At 39.7% G+C, this 20,388-nt stretch overlaps 1 protein-coding gene across 2 annotated transcripts in view; it reads left to right on the forward strand.

Annotated features, from left to right (window-relative positions):
• The window catches only part of clstn2a (calsyntenin 2a), an 83,481-nt gene extending 63,513 nt beyond the window's left edge, over positions 1 to 19,968 (forward strand). For both annotated transcript variants that reach the window (XM_026937114.3, XM_026937113.3), the window contains exons 9-17: positions 9,153 to 9,315; positions 10,955 to 11,121; positions 11,216 to 11,364; positions 11,460 to 11,668; positions 12,669 to 12,836; positions 13,811 to 13,956; positions 14,180 to 14,300; positions 15,811 to 15,998; positions 18,265 to 19,968. In XM_026937114.3, coding sequence (XP_026792915.1) covers positions 9,153 to 9,315; positions 10,955 to 11,121; positions 11,216 to 11,364; positions 11,460 to 11,668; positions 12,669 to 12,836; positions 13,811 to 13,956; positions 14,180 to 14,300; positions 15,811 to 15,998; positions 18,265 to 18,474 — 1,521 coding nt within the window. In that variant the 3' untranslated portion in view covers positions 18,475 to 19,968. The remainder of the gene's footprint in view (positions 1 to 9,152; positions 9,316 to 10,954; positions 11,122 to 11,215; positions 11,365 to 11,459; positions 11,669 to 12,668; positions 12,837 to 13,810; positions 13,957 to 14,179; positions 14,301 to 15,810; positions 15,999 to 18,264) is intronic.
• Positions 19,969 to 20,388: the final 420 nt, after the last annotated feature.

The raw sequence follows: 20,388 nt of genomic DNA on the forward strand, positions 1-20,388 counted from the left end.
ACCCAGGTGAACATCTAAGGAAATGCAGATCTCAATAGCCTTGGATGAGGTCAGCTGTCATGATTTCACCATTAGAAACTGAAGACTAGGCAAAAATGGTATCCATGGGACAGTTGCAAGGTTGAAACTGCTACCCAAGAAGAATATAATGATTGCCTTACATCTATCTTAGAAAAACATCTTGATGAACCCCAAGCTTTAGGACTGTTGAAAGTGGAACTTCTTGAAAGACTTATTACATCTGGCATAATGCTAACACAACATCCTACAATAAGTACATCATACCAACATGTCAAACAGTCTGTGGACAACATGGACACCAGTTTGTCCATGACTGTGGTGGTGGTAGTGTGATGGTGTGGGGATGCTTTGCTGCTTCAGAGCCTGGGTGACTTTCCATAATGACAGAACAAGGAATTCTGCTCTCTACCAGCAAATTCTAAAGGATTATCTCCAATCATCAGTCCAAGTTGGGTTATGCAGAAGTCCACCAGTTCAAGTTGGATTATGCAGAATGGCAATGACCTGAAGCACAAAAGCAAGTCCACCATGAATAGCTCAAAAGAAACAGAACGCCAGTCAAAGTCTTGATTGAACCCCATTGAGATGCTGTGGCAGGAGCGTAAATGGGCAGTTCTTGCTCAAAAACCCTCCAATGTGGCTGAATTAAAACCATTCTGCTAAGAAGAATGGAGTAACAGAAGCATTTCATTGCGGTTGTTACTGCTAAAGGTGGCACCACCAGTTATTAAGTTTAAGAGCGCAATTACTTTTTCACATGGGTGATACAGTTGTTGCATAACCTTTTTCCAGTATTTAGTGAAATGGTCATTTAAAAACTGTTTTGTATTTCATCATATTCTCCTTGTCTTGGACATTACTTTGTCTTCTTGACATGACATTATTATTCATATTATTATTCATATAATGCTTTCCTGCATTTCCAGTCGATGCTAAGATACATGCTTGTTGGCTAAATGCAATAAAGCAACCGTCACTTTGAAGTTCGGAAAACTCTAACTGTGATTAAATACAAATCAAATAAAGACAACTCTTAGGGCTTAAAAAGCACATATTAAACAGCACATATTAAACGCCTTTTCAAACAGCAATTTACCCTCTTCTCAGTTTTTTCCTTTGGTGAAATAACTGAGTGTACACTATATGGCCAAAAGTTTGTGGACACTTGACCATCACACCCATATGTGGTTCTTCCACAAACTGTTGCCACAAACTTGGAAGCACACCATTATATAGGATGTCTTTGTCTGCTTAGGCATTAAGATTTCTCTTCACTGGAGCTAAAAGGCTCAAACCTGTTCCAGCATGACGATGCCCCTGTGCACAATGTGAGCTCTATGAAGACATGGTGTGTGAAAGTTGGAGTGGAAGAACTCGAGTGTCCTGCACAGAGCCCTGACCTCAACCCCACTGAACACCTTTGGGATGAACTGGAACAACCACAGCACACCAGGTCTTCTCGCTCAACATCAGCGCCTGACCTCACTACTGCTCTTGTGGCTGAATGAACATAAATCCCCACAGCCACGCTCCAACATCTAGTGGAAAGCTTCCCAGAAGAGTGGAGCTCATTATAACAGCAAATGGGGACTAAATCTGGAATGGGATGTGTATGATTATGGCCCTAATGTGCCAGTGTCACAATCCTAGATGCTGAATTAATGTTTTCATGGCCTACAATGTCCGCAGTAGACATAGGCATCTCTTTAAAACATGATCTTTAAAACATTTAGTTCAGTTTTTAATTGTGTGTGTGAGAGAGAGAGAGAGAGAGAGAGAGAGAAGGTCTTGGTTGTTGTGCTTTTTGACTCAATACATTTGTATCAGTAAGCTGATGCAACTACATGTTGCATTATCGATTTCACTATCGATGTTCTTCAGTCCTGAGAGCATAGGAAGAAGAGTATAATGTCATAAAGGGACTGATAAATGATTTCTTCTGCTAATTGTGGTGACTATAAACGAGGGAGGCCCGGCGCAAATGATTTTGCTTCCTAAAAGATGACGTGAAATGATGTTATTGATCTAACGGAGATCCTGTATTCATAAAGGACATCCTGCTATAAAAAACTCTGGGAAAACGCAGATGCTGGAAGTGTTTATATGAATGTGTATGTGTAGGTGTGTAAAATTGGAGCCTCTGCCCTTCAGCAGAAGAATATAAATATAAAATACACACAAATCTGTCACCGTGACACTGAATAGACCCTTTTCTCCTGAGGACTGCATGCGCTGAACCTGTGATTTCCTTCAGCATCAGACGATGCCGCAGTAAATGCCCCGAGTGAGAATGCCATTACACTGTCAGCACAAATTAGGAACAAATTGATGTGAGTAGACATTTTGGATTTTAAAATCACCAGGTGTTACTGTGGTCAGTGATATCACGTACCATTCAGTGAGCTATCATTTTTGTTTACGAAAAAATCATCCATAGTGTATGGTGTTAGAATATAGTGCATAGTACGTCCGCTTTAGACACAGCTACCATGTTACCACTGTGTTTATCCATGACTGTTCATTGCTTATGTCTTACTGGATCACTATTGTAAAACCCAGAAGTTTACTTTATATTATAAACAATTTATAGCTACTTGTTTACGTAAATGTTTCAGTATTTATATATCAGTAATGTCTTTTTTCCTTTCACTCATTCACACTTAATATCAGTGGAGTTTCTTAAAAGTCCCAGTTTATATATTTTATATATAGTTTAATATATTTTATCTGCTTTTCTTTACTTCACATAAACAAAGTTTCTTTACTTCACGTAAACAAAGTTAGCTAGCTAACAAGCAGGTATAAACTTGAGAGCTAGTGATATTGAAAGTAATTTACCACATAGTCATATCGTAGCTAGATAACTCCTTACCATCTCAAAGTTTATGATGTGCTTGGAATAAGGTCTAGTATTTATCTTAGTAATGTTTTACGCAACTTCGCCAGCTGCAAACTGCTGTTACTGTTTCTGCTTTTCGAGTAGCACGGCCAAGGCAATGACGCAATAGAGCAGCAGCGGTCTTCCTCTCCTTACTTTCTTGGTATATCATCGATTTTGAGACGTGATGATATAGTTGAATAATGAAGAAATAAATTAGAAAGCTATTCATTATTTAAAATAATAGTGTACAAATAGTGTGTCAACAAAACGTCTCCAAAAGAGAATAAACCATCTTCACGATACAAAATTAAAATTAAGTGGAAAAAGCAAAGGATGAAAAGGGAAATCCTTAATTCTTCTACCCCTTCTACCTTTCCAGCAATCAAGAGAGCTACTAACACCTGCAACAGTATTAAACATCCACCCATGATGTAATATTCCCATTCTCTGTCGTTCCACAAAAGCTTGGTTTTGCTTACGGCTTTTCTGACTAAAAAAAAAAAGAGAAACTCAATTTTCAGTAGTTCTTCACTATAAGCCTACTGTAGGGATTATTCGAGAACCCAGCTGAATCCGAACAGCTCCTTCTGATCACACAATGCATTTCCTGGAGGAGAGAGTCTGAAATGATGGCTTTGTCATGGCTGGCTGAAATGCTTGGCAGAGCCACGCTGAGACGAAGCTAAGCCACGTGTTTGTGTGCAAGTGCACAAGTGTGTTGGCGCTTTGGTGTGCACGAATGGCCTTTTCCAGGAAAGTGGATGTGATGAACTGCCAGCAAACTCTGTGGTCCCAATAATGCAGATGTGAAGGGTTAGAGAGATGAGTTTCCTCTCATGCACTGATGAGATATTATTCCACCTTCACCTCCCAAGGCTTTTGCAAATTTCATCAGTGCCATATCTCTCTCTGTTGCATGCCTGGAGTTGGGTGAGAGTGGTGTGGGTGCCTGAAGAGAATGTCATGGGGGACGAAATCACAAAAACATTCCATCTCCCATCGTTCCATCTACTTCCTGCATAAACAGAGTGGTAGGACTGTTCTCACCCTACGTTCACAGAAGCAATGCTGTCATGCTGGAGCAGGTTTGGGCCTCTTAGTTCCAGTGAAGGGAAGTCGTAATGTTACAGCATGCAAACTTTCTATACAACTGTGTACTTCCATCATTGTGGCAACTTTTTTGGGGAAGAACTGCATAATGGTGTGATAGACAGGTGTTCACATACTTTTGGCCATATAGTATATATTTTTAATATTACTAATATAATAATTACATTACATTTAAACATTAAACATACTATGCAATGATGTGCATTCCTGCTTAAAAATGATACACTTAGAAGGATTTTTATGATAAATATATGGCATTTATTTGTAATGTCTCTATACACCTTTAATAAGAGGTCATATGTGACAGGATAAGGTGAAACCACGGTTCTGTTTTTCTTCCATTTTGTACGTCAAAGAGCAAATAGGAACTAATTGCTAATTGGGTATGAAGTACAAGTTGTGTGCCATTGGATTTGTCCGAATAAACAATCAAGACAGTTGTTTGGATTTTATTTTGGGTCATCTGTGCTGAGTTTCTGTGCATGTTCTCTCTGTATTCATCCGTCTGGGGTTCATCCGGGTTCTCCAGTTTCCTCACACTGTCCAGAAACACGCATGTAGGTGGGCTGGCTTTGCTAAACTGCCCCTAAGTGTGAATGAGCGTGTAAATGTGTGTGTGCCTTCCAGCCACTTGTGGTGAATTGTGAACTCTCCCGCCTTGCGCCCAGTAGGATAGACTCTGGGTTCATCAGACTGAAGAATGAATCAATGCAGTGCAGAATTCTAGCATCAAGGTTGTTTTCATAGCTTGTTATCATGCTGTAGACGACCTAACTGGCTCATCAACTCAAAGGAAAGAGGTTAATCTAAAATTTAGTAGCTAAAAAAAACAAGCGTAAATAACGGTAACTGTAGTCTAACTGCAAATTTATTAAAATCAGGAACTGCTTTTAATATGAAAGTGTGAATGTTTTTGCTGTAGTGGCTTTGGGGCTGCAGTTGCCACGAGCAGCTTCGTACTCAGGACTCCATCAGTGGACAGTGGATAGATTTTAACCAACCGGACATCTTGCAAAAACTGTGATGAATTTATTGGTTGCACAATTGCACTATTTGTCCTTATAGTACACAATAATAGAAGGGAATGATTTATAATCGCACTATCCGTTGCACCCAGATGAGGATGAGTTCCCTTTTGAGTCTGGTTCCTCTCAAGGTTTCTTCCTCATATCATCTCAGGGAGTTTTTCCTCACCACCGTCACCTCTGGCTCGCTCATTAGGGCTAAATTCAAATATTTACAATAATTTTTTGAATCCATTTATTTCTGTAAAGCTGCTTTGTGACAATGTCCATTATTAAAAGCGCTATACAAATAAAATTGAATTGAATTGAATTGAAGTGGACAGTTATGCAAAAAAACCCTGCAATCTCTCAAATAAATTAAGGTCTAAAATAAATTTTCAGCGATCGCTTACTAGTTCTGGATAGATGAACATGTTTTTTTATCAGACAGACCAGCACAAAGTTTTGTGTTTAAACCCAGCTCCCTAGAGCACTGATTTGGTATTCTTAGGATCAGGTCACATACTGGACCAGCTTGCGGCGGAGACATGGAGGTCAGTGCCAATAACGTCTCTGGAATTCCTGAATCATTTATCTGCCACTGCTCAGTGGAGAGTGGGAAGTCGCTATGATTTTGGTCAGCGCTGTTGTGGAGGAGAGGAATGATGATGAGAGGTGCGTCTTATATTTAGCACACTAGAGCCGGACGCCTTCAAGTCAACCGTGGTGAAGGCTGTTTCTGTGTGAAAGTGTGCCATGCATACCGTTTGGTAGGAGCTCCATCAACCAGGTGATTCTTGCCCTGTACGAGCATCTCATTTGTAAATGGACAGATGAATTCCAACAGAGGATAGAGCACACAGATAATAGGTGCACCATGATCCTAGCATTGGAGCGTTGTCCTTTGTGTTTAGAGATCGAGTCTTTGTTTCATCTTTTTGGAGAGCCTATTCTTTCCGAGAGAAGGTTCTTGTCTTTAGCTGAATCTTTCTCCTTTCTGATGTGCAGGATTTAGCAATATGAAAATGTTCTAGTCCTGCTAAACTTTTTATCTGGTACCTCAGAAATTTAGAAATTTCAAAAATATCCAATTTTCTTCTTCCATGTCAATATCTCACCTCCAGTGTAATATTTTACATTCTGAAGCAAATTCTAAACTCCTGTACCTGTGCACTATGTTGGGAAATCTATTCAACAGCTGTTCATCATATCCTGTGCTTTCTTTCTTTCAAACTGAGCACTACTTAATCCTTAACTACAAATTCTGTACATTCTGTAGCTCAACATGGTGGGTTGACGGGTCAGGAGAGAAGGTGGGGGGACAGATAGCCTCAAATGATTGTTTACCCCCAAGAAGCTCAAGCCTGGACTATTACAGGTCCATAAATCTCCTGGCACTTAGAAACACTCAGCCAATCTCATGCTCCAATGATCAGCTCAGTCTGCACTCTGAAAGCAATCAACAACTCCACCTATCAGAGTGCAAACATGGATGATCATTTCATACCCTTTGTTTTTCTCATGGACATTTTACCTTCTGAGTAAATCCCCTCAAGCCCACTGAATTCAATTGGTGAACGGCGACTAGGTTTATCTGTTGTGCGTCTAATTCCAGATTGGTGATGTTTAGCTGAATGCTGAAGTGGGGAGGTGTGTTAGCTGAAGTGGGGAGGTGTGTCAGCTGAAGTGGGGAGGTGTGTCAGCTGAAGTGGGGAGGTGTGTCAGCTGAAGTGGGGAGGTGTGTCAGCTGAAGTGGGGAGGTGTGTCAGCCGAAGTGGGGAGGTGTGTCAGCCGAAGTGGGGAGGTGTGTCAGCTGAAGTGGGAGGTGTGTTAGCTGAAGTGGGGAGGTGTGTCAGCTGAAGTGGGGAGGTGTGGCCTGCCATAATAAACGTGTTAAAAGAATGAGAGATTCTGGGTGTAGTAGGTGTGTAATGCAATGAACCAATCTGTATCTGTATTCAGACTTAAAACTGAAGTGGGTGTGGTCTAAACCATATTAATTTCATTTGTTTTTTGTGTTGTTTGTCTGGAAAACACCAGAAAAAAACAAAAACAGAGGTAGAATTGTCAGGCCTGTCAGCATGGTGTATGAATTCTGGCTTTAACAGTTCCTCAACCTTAGCTACATCACTCGAGTTCATAATTGCTGTCCAAATAGGGAATGTTTTGTTTTGTTTTAATCCCGTTGGCGTGGTTATTATTTTTGTTGAATATTTTGTTTTGTTTTGTTTTAATCCCAATGGCATGGTTATTATTTTTGTTTGTATCTTCCAGCAATGTTTTCTAACCGTTAGGTACAGTACGTCCCAAAAATATAACCAAACTAGTAGCCTAATTTAAACCAATGCAACCTTGACCGGGCGGATCCTAAGGATGCTGCAAATGCATTGTGCAGTGCTACACCGCTAACGAACGTGGTTTGTCTTTGTCCAGTGAGCTTCACGTTTGACCGCATGAAAGTAAACACCTCTAGTCTCAGCCAAATGGCCGCTATGAATCTGAATCTTTCAATCTTTGTGGATAATTAAAAAAAAAACAAAAAAAAAAACAATAGTTCGCCTTCTATCTGTATCTGTATATGTTTATAACACATTATCTGTTCTGAATAATATATTCGATTACATCCCCAGAGTAAAGCGGCCAACTGAACTGAACTAAAAGTAATTTTATCTTACAATGCAACTTTTGTCAATATACAGATAAAACATCTGAATATTTCAAAGCCTGAGCATTTAATGTTTTTTTTTTTCAGAATGTTTTTGCGTTTCTGTAACACAGATGCGATCCAGTAAAAGGGTAGGAGAAGCGAACAGATAGACTATTCTGTTTTTCTGCTATAGATAGCTATATTTTGAATTTAGAACAGCTTTTCTGAATACAAAATATAGCCATCTATAGCAGAAAAACAGAATAATCTATCAGAATGCTGAAAAATCAAGCTGAGCTTTCTGAATTCTCTCCTTCTAGGACCTTGAGAGAATCATTTGTCTGCTGTTAATGAATATGACTATTATTACTCATTTTTATTATTCCTGCAAGGCCACCTACATGGCATATGACAAAATCGAAGAGGTGAATTTTCCAAGGATGCCTCATTTTTAAATACAGTAGCAATTTTAATTAAATCTGAATTTCTTAAGGAGGATTTTTTTGATTTGTGGGTGTAATATAACGCATGATTAGCTGTATATTGTCATGCAATGTAGGTCTTAGCTGTCACTGCATAACATTCATATTCATATTAATATTAATATCCCTTGCCCTTTAGACACTAGACTAGACACTCGTCTTGTCATGGTTTAATTTATAGTTTGCTCTATAGGTCAAAGGCACAGTATGCTGACGGGATTAACAGATTAAAATCACCTCAAAATAGATAAAGAAAAAGGAGCATAACAGTGTTTAACCAACAGAAGTGACGGCTATTCAAAAAATAAGCACCGGTTTTCTGTAATTTTGTTGTTTAATAGCTGAATAATGAGAGCACCGAGTGCAAGGCTCTGATTTACAGTAATATAAAGACTGATAAATAAAAAAAAAAAAAAGACAGCTATTTATACATGTTAATCAAGAACCAACACCGAACAGGTGCCCACAACCAGGTAACAAACCAGTGACAGGACAAGAGCAGAGACAGGACTCGAACAGAAACCAAAACAAAGCCAACCATATGGAGTTTGTCACCATGGAAACGTTGACACAAAGTGGGAAACCATGACAGTTAAACATTATATAACTATTAACTACTTAACTATTATTAATGACAATTCTATTAAGACTGAACTGTGTTGTGTTACAGCATGCTGCTCTGTGGATCTACGTACATCTGCATCGGAGATGGTTCCATGCATACACGATACCAATAGACCACTAACTCGAGTTAGCTAGCTAGCTAAAATAGCGCAGGGAAGTGTAGAGAGCAAAACCATCACTTCTGGTCGCTTCCAGTGTGTGTATTTTTATTACGCTATCTGTGTTCTTCGTGTATTTTATGATCCAAGATGGATATTTTGTTCTCTAGGCTGCCAAATACAGTACATTAGGCATGAGCTGAATATGTTGTAAATGCTTTTAGGTGAATGTTAAGAGAAATCGTTAATCTTAAGAAATCTTTTCTTTCTCTTTTCTCCGCACAGATCTGTGATAAAGAGTGGCACTACTACGTGATCAACGTGGAGTTTCCCGCTGTGACCCTTTTTGTCGATGGAGTGACCTACGACCCCTACCTAGTAACAGACGATTGGCCCATTCACCCCTCGCAGATTGACGTCCAGCTGACAGTCGGCGCTTGTTGGCAAGGTGAGGGAAATATGGACATGATGTTTACGGTGGTTTTTTTTGCTTAGATCAGCAAAATGTAGAGCTTCTACAACCACTGAAGAGAAGAAGCACTAAAAAGATAACCTGTTAATAAACTGTTATGATGGGACCTTTTTTGTCTCTCCAACTCTCAGCCTGGTTTCATTCACCACTAGTGATCAATTTTCACGAGCACCACCTCCACGTTCATTAAAGGGGCTATTCTGTAATTCATTACTATATTTTATAGTTTATAAGGAATTGGAACAACAATGGGAAAATGTGGTTCTTTGCTTTATTATAATTTTACACACAAATCTGATCTGTTGTATACGAGAGATGTATTTGAATTATTCACTGTGATTGGCCAGTCATAAAACAAGCGACACACAAATACTATCATACTATCGTTCTAAATAACAAGCAACATTAATGAAGCCACAAGTCATGGCTTACTATTTATGCATACTATTAGCATTAATACACATATTAGAGAGCATGCTAGTGAATTTAAGAGTTGTAGAGTTAGAGATGTTTTTGTTAGAGCCAGGAAAGGGATTAGTAATCCTAGCTGGAATACCGATAGAGATGCCATTTTTGGCCCCTGAAAACACAGTACCTTCTTCTCTTTTTTTTTTTTCTACAAACCATCCAAAGCGATTAGTTTCAGTATTCTGAAATGAGGCTCTCAGCACTCATCTGTTTTTCTTTCAATTTTGCCTCCGGTGCTGATTATTGTGATCCCCAAGACGGGATTCAAAAGAATCGAACGGTTCACTCACAAGTACACCTCAGCGGATCATGTCTAAGCTCAGCTAAGCCACATTATAGAAGCTTTCAAGAGTGTTAGCATGTGAGATTGCTTAAGCAGTCAACATAATAACAGCTTCCTGTATAACATAAGCTGTGTCAAGGCTGGAAAAACTGAGATCCTTATCATGGTTGAAGAAAGCAATGCATTCTACTGTCTAAGTTCTGAAAGAAAACAAGCAAGGAATAAAACACTATAGGAAAAATAATCAATGATAATATAAACAACTTAAATTTTTTTTTCATTTGTTTATGTGGAGTGTCGACCATTCAAGTCTCGCGTAAGTCGTTTTTATAGAAACAGTAACGTATTAGAAAGAGCACATTAACATACACCTGCGGTTTGAATTCTAGCTGTTAGAGCTGTTGTTAGAAGTTTACTAGCGCTAGGACTCATTGATTTCATAAGCATTTCATCATGCTACTGCTAATGTTCTGCACTCGCAAACAGACATGGATGGGCAATTTACTTCTTTATAATCTAATTACTCAAATAGAGAGTGTTAGGAGCTGGGTTTTCATTTTAATCCTCGTCTTTCTGAATAATTCCAGGCTAGAAAAAGAAATGCTTCTATATCATAAGAGAGATACTGTAGTAGGCTGTCCTTTTCTGTCATAAATGAGAACTCAAGTGTTCCCTTACTCTTTTTTTTACAATCAAATGGTAAAATCTGTCAGAGAAATGATCATTGGAGATTCAGGACCTTCTCTGAATGCTAGTATCAGCAGATTGAAGAAGGAAATACATTGTTGTAATGCAGGTAGAGTTGGCTGTTGCGCGTGTTTTGTATGCTCGGTTTTTGTTGACCATGTTGTGACTACCTGGCAGGAGGAGAGGTGACGACTCCGCGCTTCACGCAGTACTTCCGCGGAAGTCTCTCGGGACTCACTATCCGCCCTGGGAAGATCGAGACTCAGAAGGTCATCTCCTGTTTACAGGCCTGCAAGGAGGGTCTGGACATCAACTCCATGGAGAGTCTGGGGAAAGGCATCAAGGTGCACACATACACATAAACAGATCAGCTCATACACACAAGCGTAAATCTTTTAACACATTCTCCCTCTCTCGCTCACTCTCGCTCTATTTTAGTTCCACTTCAACCCAGCCCAGTCAGTGCTAGTGATGGAAAGTGATGATCTGGAGAACATTAACACAGCCATGGCAAAGGTCTCCTACATTAACTCGAGGCAGTTCCCGACTCCAGGCCTGCGCACACTACATGTATCCGCTACCATTCAGTGAGTGCTTCGTTAAAGAGAATGAATCACCACCTTCTCACCAATGAGAATCGAGCATTGTGACAGTGGGTTTCTTTCCTGCCTATGTGGTGTAGATGTTTCGGTGAGGACTCGTGCATCTCCATCCCAAACATAAAGGCAGTGGTGATGGTGCTGGTGCCCAGCGAGCCTCAGATCAGCATCACAGGCACCGAGCGAGTCACGATACCCGCAGCTGAGCTCCAAGCCTCCTTTGGGGTGGCACTGTTCAAAGAGATTCACATCATCAGCACGGTCATCAGGAGCGACGGGACCTTCGGCTTGGGTAACACAGCGCACACACACTCCGCTCGATACTTTATTACACTCAAAACGCTGATGGCTTCTACAAGGATTAAAAAAATATTAACAAAGCTATTAATTTAGAACTCCGAACCTCGAATAATTTAAGCCCTTTCCTGAGAAAAGTGTTTACTGGAGATCACGGCACACACTCTCTCTCTTTTCAATCACAGCGACACTAGGCAATCATGGGCAGCTGTGAGCTCATGTATGCGGAAGAGGGCGGATAGCGTTTTCCTCCGAGTGCCTTAAGATGCCCTGAGATGCAGCATGAGCAGCAGTTTTGAAAAGATGCATTTGGCTGGCTTCACGTGCCTTGGAGGGTGTTGGAGACGTGTTCTGAAACGATATTTAAAAAATGTCCCGAGATAGGTTCTGCTTTCTGCATAAATAACATGATCACATGAATAAATCAGGAAGCTAGAAGTACTGCTGTTGGTTATTGTAACAGATTCACTTCCTGATAGAGCCAGGTTTATCATATTTATTAACTTGTGCACACACACACACACACACACACACACACACACACACAAACCTCTCTGATACTCTTGGAAAGTTGAAATTGTGACTCCCGCTTCCGAGCTAGCATGGAGAAGCATGCTGATATGATGTGATGTGATGTGATGTGAAACAATAAATTAAGATTATTTCCTGGAAGCGTGATATAAACATGTCCGAAGAAACACGATGTTCCATGATGCTTAGGAAATAAAGTTCTCAAATATAAGTGATCCCTATTGTACCATACTATGACAAATGTACTTAGGAATTGTCCAAGGCTCGTCAATTTGTGCACAGGAGCAATAGATCAGTGAAATTGCATTCACGCACCACGCAAAGGCTCAGTAGTGGGTGATATGGTGTGTATATGAGTAGAGAGATTGTGCATATGATACATGACAAATTAGCCACAGAGTGTAGCTTTAAGGTATAATAATATACATTTGTGTGTGTGTGTGTGTGTGTGTGTGTGTGTGTAGGTCACAGACCTGGAATTCTGGAGGTAATGCACAACCTTGATTACTGTGATGTGTTAGTCATTGGGGAGGAGCTGAATCCAGAGCACGAGAGTCTGGAGCTCCATCACAGCTCTTTACTGGGGAAACATCTAGACGCCACTAATTCCACATCCGGCATCTCCATCTATGGTATCCATCACTACAGCTATCCTACTACGTCCATAAATGGGGCCACGTTTATCATTTTAATATCTAATATGTCAGTGCTTTCAATCAGCCACTTGTGATGTTTCTGACTCTGTAAGTTCCACATGGTTTAGTTCTGGTCGAAACTCCTGAAAGGTTAGATCTAACCTCAGGCACTTTGCTCAGAGTTTTTGTGTCCAGATTAAAAACGTATTTATTTAACTTGGCCTATTCTTAGTCTTAGCACTTCTCATAGATATGAGTTACCTTGATTCATTATTGCGCTTTATCATATACCTTGTTTTGACTTGTTTTTTTTTCTTGTAACCTTTTCATCACACTTTCCAGTGTTTTTCCTGCTAATTCAATGTGCTCTTCTGTGAAGAAAACATACCTACGGTTTAACTCTTTAAATTTAACTCTCCCTTTTTCCATCATCCTGCTCTCCAGCATCTAAACGCAGAGCCACGATACTCTATGCACAGAAACCCAACAGTGTCCTGACTAATCATATAACAGACTTGTGGTGCTAAAATGATTCGTTTGTTTATACTGATTGAAAATGTCCGATGAGTCGAACGGGTTAAAGGATAAGCTGAAGAACATGCACTTAGCTGCTAGGCTTACAACTGACTTGAAGTTAATTCATAATGTTATTTTCATATATGGCGTTGAGACATGGATATACCATTAGCCTGAGTTAGACGTTAGGCTTTCACCCATTCCCATTAAACAATGGGAAAGCCATAAAATAATGATATGTAGCCATACATATTTAGTCTGGGCCTGAAAGCATTACCTCATGGTGTCAATATATTAACTCGTGACCATGCCTTATTTAAAAATAGTCACCATGTCACCTTAGTGGCTCCGCTGTATTTTTGTGGCTCTGTCTAGCTGAACACAATTCAGTAGGTGTCTTGTCACTGACTGATAGCCTGTGTGTGTGTGTGTGTGTGTGTGTGTGTGTGTCTCAGGTGTGGACTCCATGGCAAATTACGAGCTGGCTATCCGGCAGGTGAGGTACCGCAACTGGCAACCGGCCAGCCTGTCAGAGAGAAGGTTCAGGCTCAGCTGCTCCGAGCTCAATGGCCGCTACATCAGCAACAACTTTAACCTAGAGGTCAGAGGTCACATCTCGGCATGCGGAACGGCGCGTTTGCGTGTCTGTCGTTTCCTTCATCCGTTTTAAAACCTTCTCTACTAACAACGATAGACTTATGTTTACACAGGAAGATGTTTTGAACTCATGTTAAACATTTTGCAGCACATTCTTAGCCTTCTGCAAATCTCAGCTGTTTTTTTTTTTAATCTCTTAAATTCTTTTTCTGTGTTTCGCCTCTCAGATACGAATAGTTCACAGCGTAGGGTCTGTGGAACATGTGAATCAAATGGCTGTCCAATCGCAGTACATGAGACCCATACATCATCCACTGGTCATCCACACCAACTCCAAATACATGTCAGGTGAGGATACCAGACACAAAAACCTTCCATTTACTCTTCACTTATTACCATTTATTAATAGTAATTAACGTTTAATTTTGCTGCTTATCCACGTCAGACTTTATTCTGCTGATTTATCTGGACACGCCCCGTGGTTGTTGCTTTTTTCTGCTCTCTTGAAGTACATATTTGCATATTTCTTTATTCCTAACTTATTAATTTGAATATAACATTACCACGATGAACCATTAATGAATTCTCTCAAAGCGGTTATAGACGAATGATGACGCAAGTGCTATCGTTATAAAGGTCGTTATAATACGTTGCTCCATTGTATAGAGGACAATCCACTTAATCCAAGACTAACAATAAATGGATTCAAAAATTATATAACAAAGAAATACATATAATTGTTGATATTTTTAGGAGATGTTTATACAACGTTATGTAACAATTGCTAACATTTGCAAATTGTGTTACGTTATTAGTAAAATGTTGATGATTTTCCAATTCTATGCTACATGTCAGGCCACATCGCACAACATCTCGTGTCTTATTTCTTATTTATTCAAGTTTTTATGACACTCAACCTTTCTGGAGCACTTTATAATTGCTTAAGAGTTTTTAATATATATTAAATAACTAGAATGCACTTGACAAAAAATAAGTGTTACATAAACGTTATTAAATATCTAACATTATTGTTATGCTATTTATATATATTATTATACCTAAGTAAGAATTAAACTGTGTATAAACTTTAATTCATTTGCTTTGTGTCCATTATTGTTTAAAAATGTTTAAAGTTTTAAAAAAAAATAGTCCTTCGTTAATATTTCATAAATGCACGAGTTTTTAATAATTATATTTGCACCTCTTATTGTTCATTTGAAAACTTATATCCGTAACTTCTAGTCGCTGCCTTACGCAACTGTTTACTAACGTCAGTTAATACGCTAAAGCCTTTGGCAGCATGGTTTAAGAACAATCTTTAAATGTTTCTATAAAGATATTTTCTGCCTGATCAGGATTGTGTGAGCGTGTGTCAGATACTGACTGACAACATTGTCATCCTGGCAACATAAACAACTCAGTAACAGTGTTAATGCTAGAAAAGAGTGTAGGAATGACGAGCGGATCGTCCAGTGCTTCTGTTTTTATGTAAGTGGCGAGTCTTTGCATGGAGCATCGATGTATTCTGTACATATTTCTAGGGGCAAGGTACTGTAACACTGCAGTCTTTTTGCACTAAACTACTACTTTCTCCCTTCTAGCTAGTTTAAAAAGCTACACTGGCCAGCAGAGAAGCCTGTACATCATGTTTGGTTTAATAAAATTCAGCAACAAGCAGCTTATTAACCATTTAGAGTCAGAGGTTTTGCCAGTAATGGTGCAGATTAACTTTCTTATTTTTATGACGTGAGATTTTATCCTACTTTATTTGAGACCTTATATGTAATTTGTGACTTTGGCGTTGTATATATATGTGTGTGTGTGTGTGTGTGTGTGTGTGTGCTGTGTGTGTTCACAGATACATCTGCAGCTGCTACAGTAATGATAGTGATGTGTATCACTGCCCTGGTGGTCATCATGGTGCTGGGCATCTACCGCTTTCATGCAGTCTATCTAGAAGGTCTAAAAGAGAAAGAGGATGAATGGAAGGAGCCAGAAATAGCCTTGGATGACACAACCTTCACCATTACTGTCAATCCTATGGAGGTGACTTGCACACTTGCTTCATTAACCTGTCCAGTGAATCGTGTTCCAGGGGTACAAGCAGACAGTTTGGATCATGAGTAATTTTTTTTTCCTATAGATCTCAAAGATACATGCCATTTAATTCTCAAGTATAAGACGGGAATTCCTGGTATTTCAGTATTATATCAGAAATGCGTTCTAACGTCTTACGTTCCAGATAACCGGGGCAGTTTCCTTGCAAAGTACCAATAGCAAAGTCATTGCCTCGTGACCCAACATGGACGGCCTATAAGTCGTGCTCATTCACGTTCCCTTTCTGGTCTTGACAGGAAGTTAAGGACGTGGATTCAAAGACGTGGCGCTGTGTATAGTGCTGTAATTCTTTTTCTTGCTAATAAGCCTAATCTTGTTATTGTTAAATGTGCACCATCAGATAAGAGTGCATTGATGTGGAGACCTATTACAATTCTTGCCACTGGTGATGGTACCATTTGAACACACACACACACAGTCTGGCTGTCCTTTTTATTCCCAAGATGCTCATTCCAAACATCCTTTCAATACACTTAGTACTGCTTGCCTTTAGTCTTCTACTATTCTCTGCTTTGTGACTCTGTCTACTGTTGAAAGTCCCATGCAATTAAAATTGACCTGAATCACTGAAAGTGCTGGGAAATCACAATGACTTGTTTGAAATTACACAGTCAGTGGTGTGATGGTTTTCCCTTCTGCAGCTTGATAACATCAGATCATTGGCTACTGAGCACAACCTGCACAGGGTGTCATTTACAGTTCAACCATCGACCGCTGCCAAATACAGAGGTCCGCCCTGAAGAGCCGCGACACCCAAGTCATAAGCATTCCAGACATTGAACTGGTTTGTGACCACAGATCTAGAAGAGGCTTATTTTCCACATTACTGTGGAGCAACACCATGGTGCTGTTTTACATCAATCACCTGGGGGGAGGCACAAAATCACAAGCAAACGTGAGGTGCTCTGGAAAGCTCTGGAAAGCTCTGGAAAGCTCTGGAAAGCTCTGGAAGCAGGCAGATGGAGACCTTTTATCTAAGAACTGCCTACATACCAAGCCAGTGCAATCTGACACTGAATGCTCGGTTTCACAGAAAACCTTTGCCTGGAGATCAGCTAAATCACAATGAAGTGGTTCATCTACGGCAAGTCGATCTGTTCGTGAACCAACTCATTGCTCAGTGTGGGTCATGGACCGAGTCTTTTGACCAGGATGTGTTGGCATGCAATTGGCCAAATCTATAACGGTATGCCTTTCCAGCTCTGCTGCATTATGGATGAGACTGCAGCATATCCAACAGAGTACGCAACCAGTGCTGTTGATGGCCCCATTCTGACCAAACAGGACATGGTTCCATCTGCTGTTGACATTACTGATGGCCCTCCGTACTCTCTACACACCTTGAAATTATGAGTCTGGCCCATGGGAGCAATTCCAGCACATCACTGGCATGATTGCAAGGGGTCATTTGCACTCTTGTGAGTCTGTCTGCTCTATCTAGGCACCAGCTGTGTGCAGGCAAGTGAATTTTTTTACTGTGCTAAAAAAAAAAACTCTTATCTTGCACAGTGAACAATGTTTTTGTAGAGGGGTTCTTGCAGAGCTGGCTGAAAGCGTCTTTTAATGGGTCTACCACAGAAGTAAGCATGTGTGTGTGTGTGTGTGTGTGTGTGTGTGTGTGTGTGTGTGTGTGTGTGTGAGAGAGAGAGAGAGAGAGAGAGAGAGACATTGATGATTTGCCGCTGAGAGCACAGTGGGACCTGGACTAGGCAATGGAAGACGCCTGGCTTTAGCGCAAGACAGCTTTATTTGCTGCAAATTGGATGAGTTAATGCTCAGCATGCAGTGTCTGATCTGACCATTGTCAGGAAGGGGACAGCTTTGTTATTGGTACTCAGCAAGGAAACAAGCAGGAATACTCCACTAGCTCCAAAAAAACCAACCTGTTGGCCCAGAACATAAGGAAGTGTGTGTGTGTGTGAACCTGTAACCTGTTGTGTTCCTGAATTTAATGATATCTATCTATTTCAAAATTGTGTGTTATTAAGGTATACTGGTACAATACCTTTTTTTTTTTTACTCTATAGCTGATTTTACAACATGTTAAAGCTTTAAAATCAAGTCTGATCGTCTGAGACTCGGTGTTTAGCCTGTAAGAGTGTTTAGATGTTTCCATCCAAATAGTTTCATAGCCTTGAGATTTCAGTGCTGTCTGAAATGAGCTGTCTCTCCCTTGTTTTCTGTGAAACATCAGAACATCGATGGCCGTCAGACTGCTGAGGATATGGAGGAGGACTATCCTGAGAAAGAGGACGATTACTTTGAAGAGGAGGATGACGATGAACTGGCTAGGAATCTGTCCAGTGCGGAGTCTGATGATAGTGAAGAAGAAGAGCACACAAAAGTTGAGAGAGGAAGAGTGAAGGGCAAACTAGTGTGGGACGAGTCCACTTTACCCTATTAACACCCCTGTCCAACTCATACACTCAGGAGACATACACACACACACACACACACAGGAAAAAAAAAAAAAAAAAAATCAGAAATTGCTGCCTGAAAATCTTATTAGATTATTATCTAACTGATCCACCCTGAAATTTTTTTTTGATAACACTTACCTGATGTGTTGTTTAATCCTCTAATCTGTCTTTAATGGCCAGCAATGGAACTGCACCAACATGCCCTCGCTCAGATCGAGAGTGTTTACGGAGCTTAAATATAATCAACCCAAGAAAAAAACAAGCCTTGTCCAACATTTTTGGTGGCATTACCAGGTAACATATATGTGTGTAGCCTTGCTGGGAGGTTTTATGGTTTTTCCTGAACATATTACACTTCTTAATGTCTCAACATGTGCTTAATGCTTAATGTTATTTTCTGTAACATTAACTTACAAAGCGCTTGATTTCGTGTGGCATAAAGTTCACTGATTATTCTTTTTTTCTCTAACGAATAACACTGAAGAATTTATTTTTAAGGTAAAACACTTTTTATTGCATTTATTATATAGATCCTCTAACAGAAGTACGTAAAAATATAATTTTTTTTCTTCGTTTCTCCTTTCTGTTAAATTTCTTTCGATTTGTGCTCATAGAAAGGGTGGCAGTATGATTTTATATGCCTGTATACTGTAAATAGAAAGCTGTCAGTCACGTAGAATGCATCTCCTCCATGTCACCTTGTTTTGTGTCCACATTTGCTTGTTATAGAAAAAAAAAAGCCTCTCTGATGAGTAGTGTCTCTCTGACATCTTTGTCTTTTTTTTCCACATAAAAAAAAGAGTAGGAATGGCAAATAATGATGCGTCCCATTTTCTATCCTAAATTTAAAATTTAAAGAAAAGGAAAAAAGAAAAAAAGAAAAGGAAGTTTGCTATTTACCCTCTGGCTAAAAGTACCAATTGTGTAAAAACCCCACTTCATGTTTAGTAATGAGTTCTGTGTGCCATTTATCCCCAGAGATATGCAAGAGAAAAGCCAGGAAATGTTGTGCGGAGAAAAAAAAAAAAAAAAGTCTTGTGAAGATGAGGGCTTCGAGCCATTTTGTCGATCCATTAAGAACATATGCATTTGCCGAGGAGGCTTGTTTAACTCTATAGTAGGATCAGAATCAAGATGGATGTTAATGTAGTCATTCTTCTGTAGCTGGAAATTGCTTGTTGTTCCTGCTACGTGATCTAAGCTAGGAAAAGGTCATTAGCTTCATTTATTTCCGCACTGTGTTACATGTACGTTTTTGTAGCCGTGGTTACCATTTTCCTCATCCGCCATGTTAATGTAAAACCATCGCTGTGAGATACTCAACCACACCCCACTCTTCCGTGTGTTACGTTGTTGTAGATATCTTGAATCGCTCGATTTTGTTTTTTGTAAATGTTATGAAAAGTTATGCCTTTTCTCTGGTGGTCACTACAGCACTTTCTGTACATTGACCAATAAAGACATTTCTTTAGAATAAAGGAGCGTCTCTTTATGTTTAAAATGTTGTGTAGTTTTCACTGGGCTTTTTGTGTAAAATACAAACATCTGTATCCCAGAAAGGAAAAGAAGAATAAACTTATTTTACATTGTTCCAGAATCAAAGCTTTAATCCAGGAACCTAGAGAATGTATATGAATTAGCTTTACTCCAATATTCAATAAGTACCTGTTAGGGTTATGGATGATGGAGGTATATTTCTAGTCTCCAAGCAACTGAATACCTTTCTTGAATGGAGTTGATATTAAGAGGCATTGCATCATCAGAGGAATCTACATCTCATGCTGCGTATTGCAGTTTGTCTGGATGGAGCTTACAGATGAAGAAATGGAGTCATATGAAAACTCGTTCCTGAACAGCCAGAACCCAGAGGCCAGCTTTCTAAAGAAGATAGAAAGCTG

The sequence above is a fragment of the Pangasianodon hypophthalmus genome, chromosome 4, assembly GCF_027358585.1.
Source record: "Pangasianodon hypophthalmus isolate fPanHyp1 chromosome 4, fPanHyp1.pri, whole genome shotgun sequence".
NCBI classification, from domain to species: domain Eukaryota; kingdom Metazoa; phylum Chordata; class Actinopteri; order Siluriformes; family Pangasiidae; genus Pangasianodon; species Pangasianodon hypophthalmus.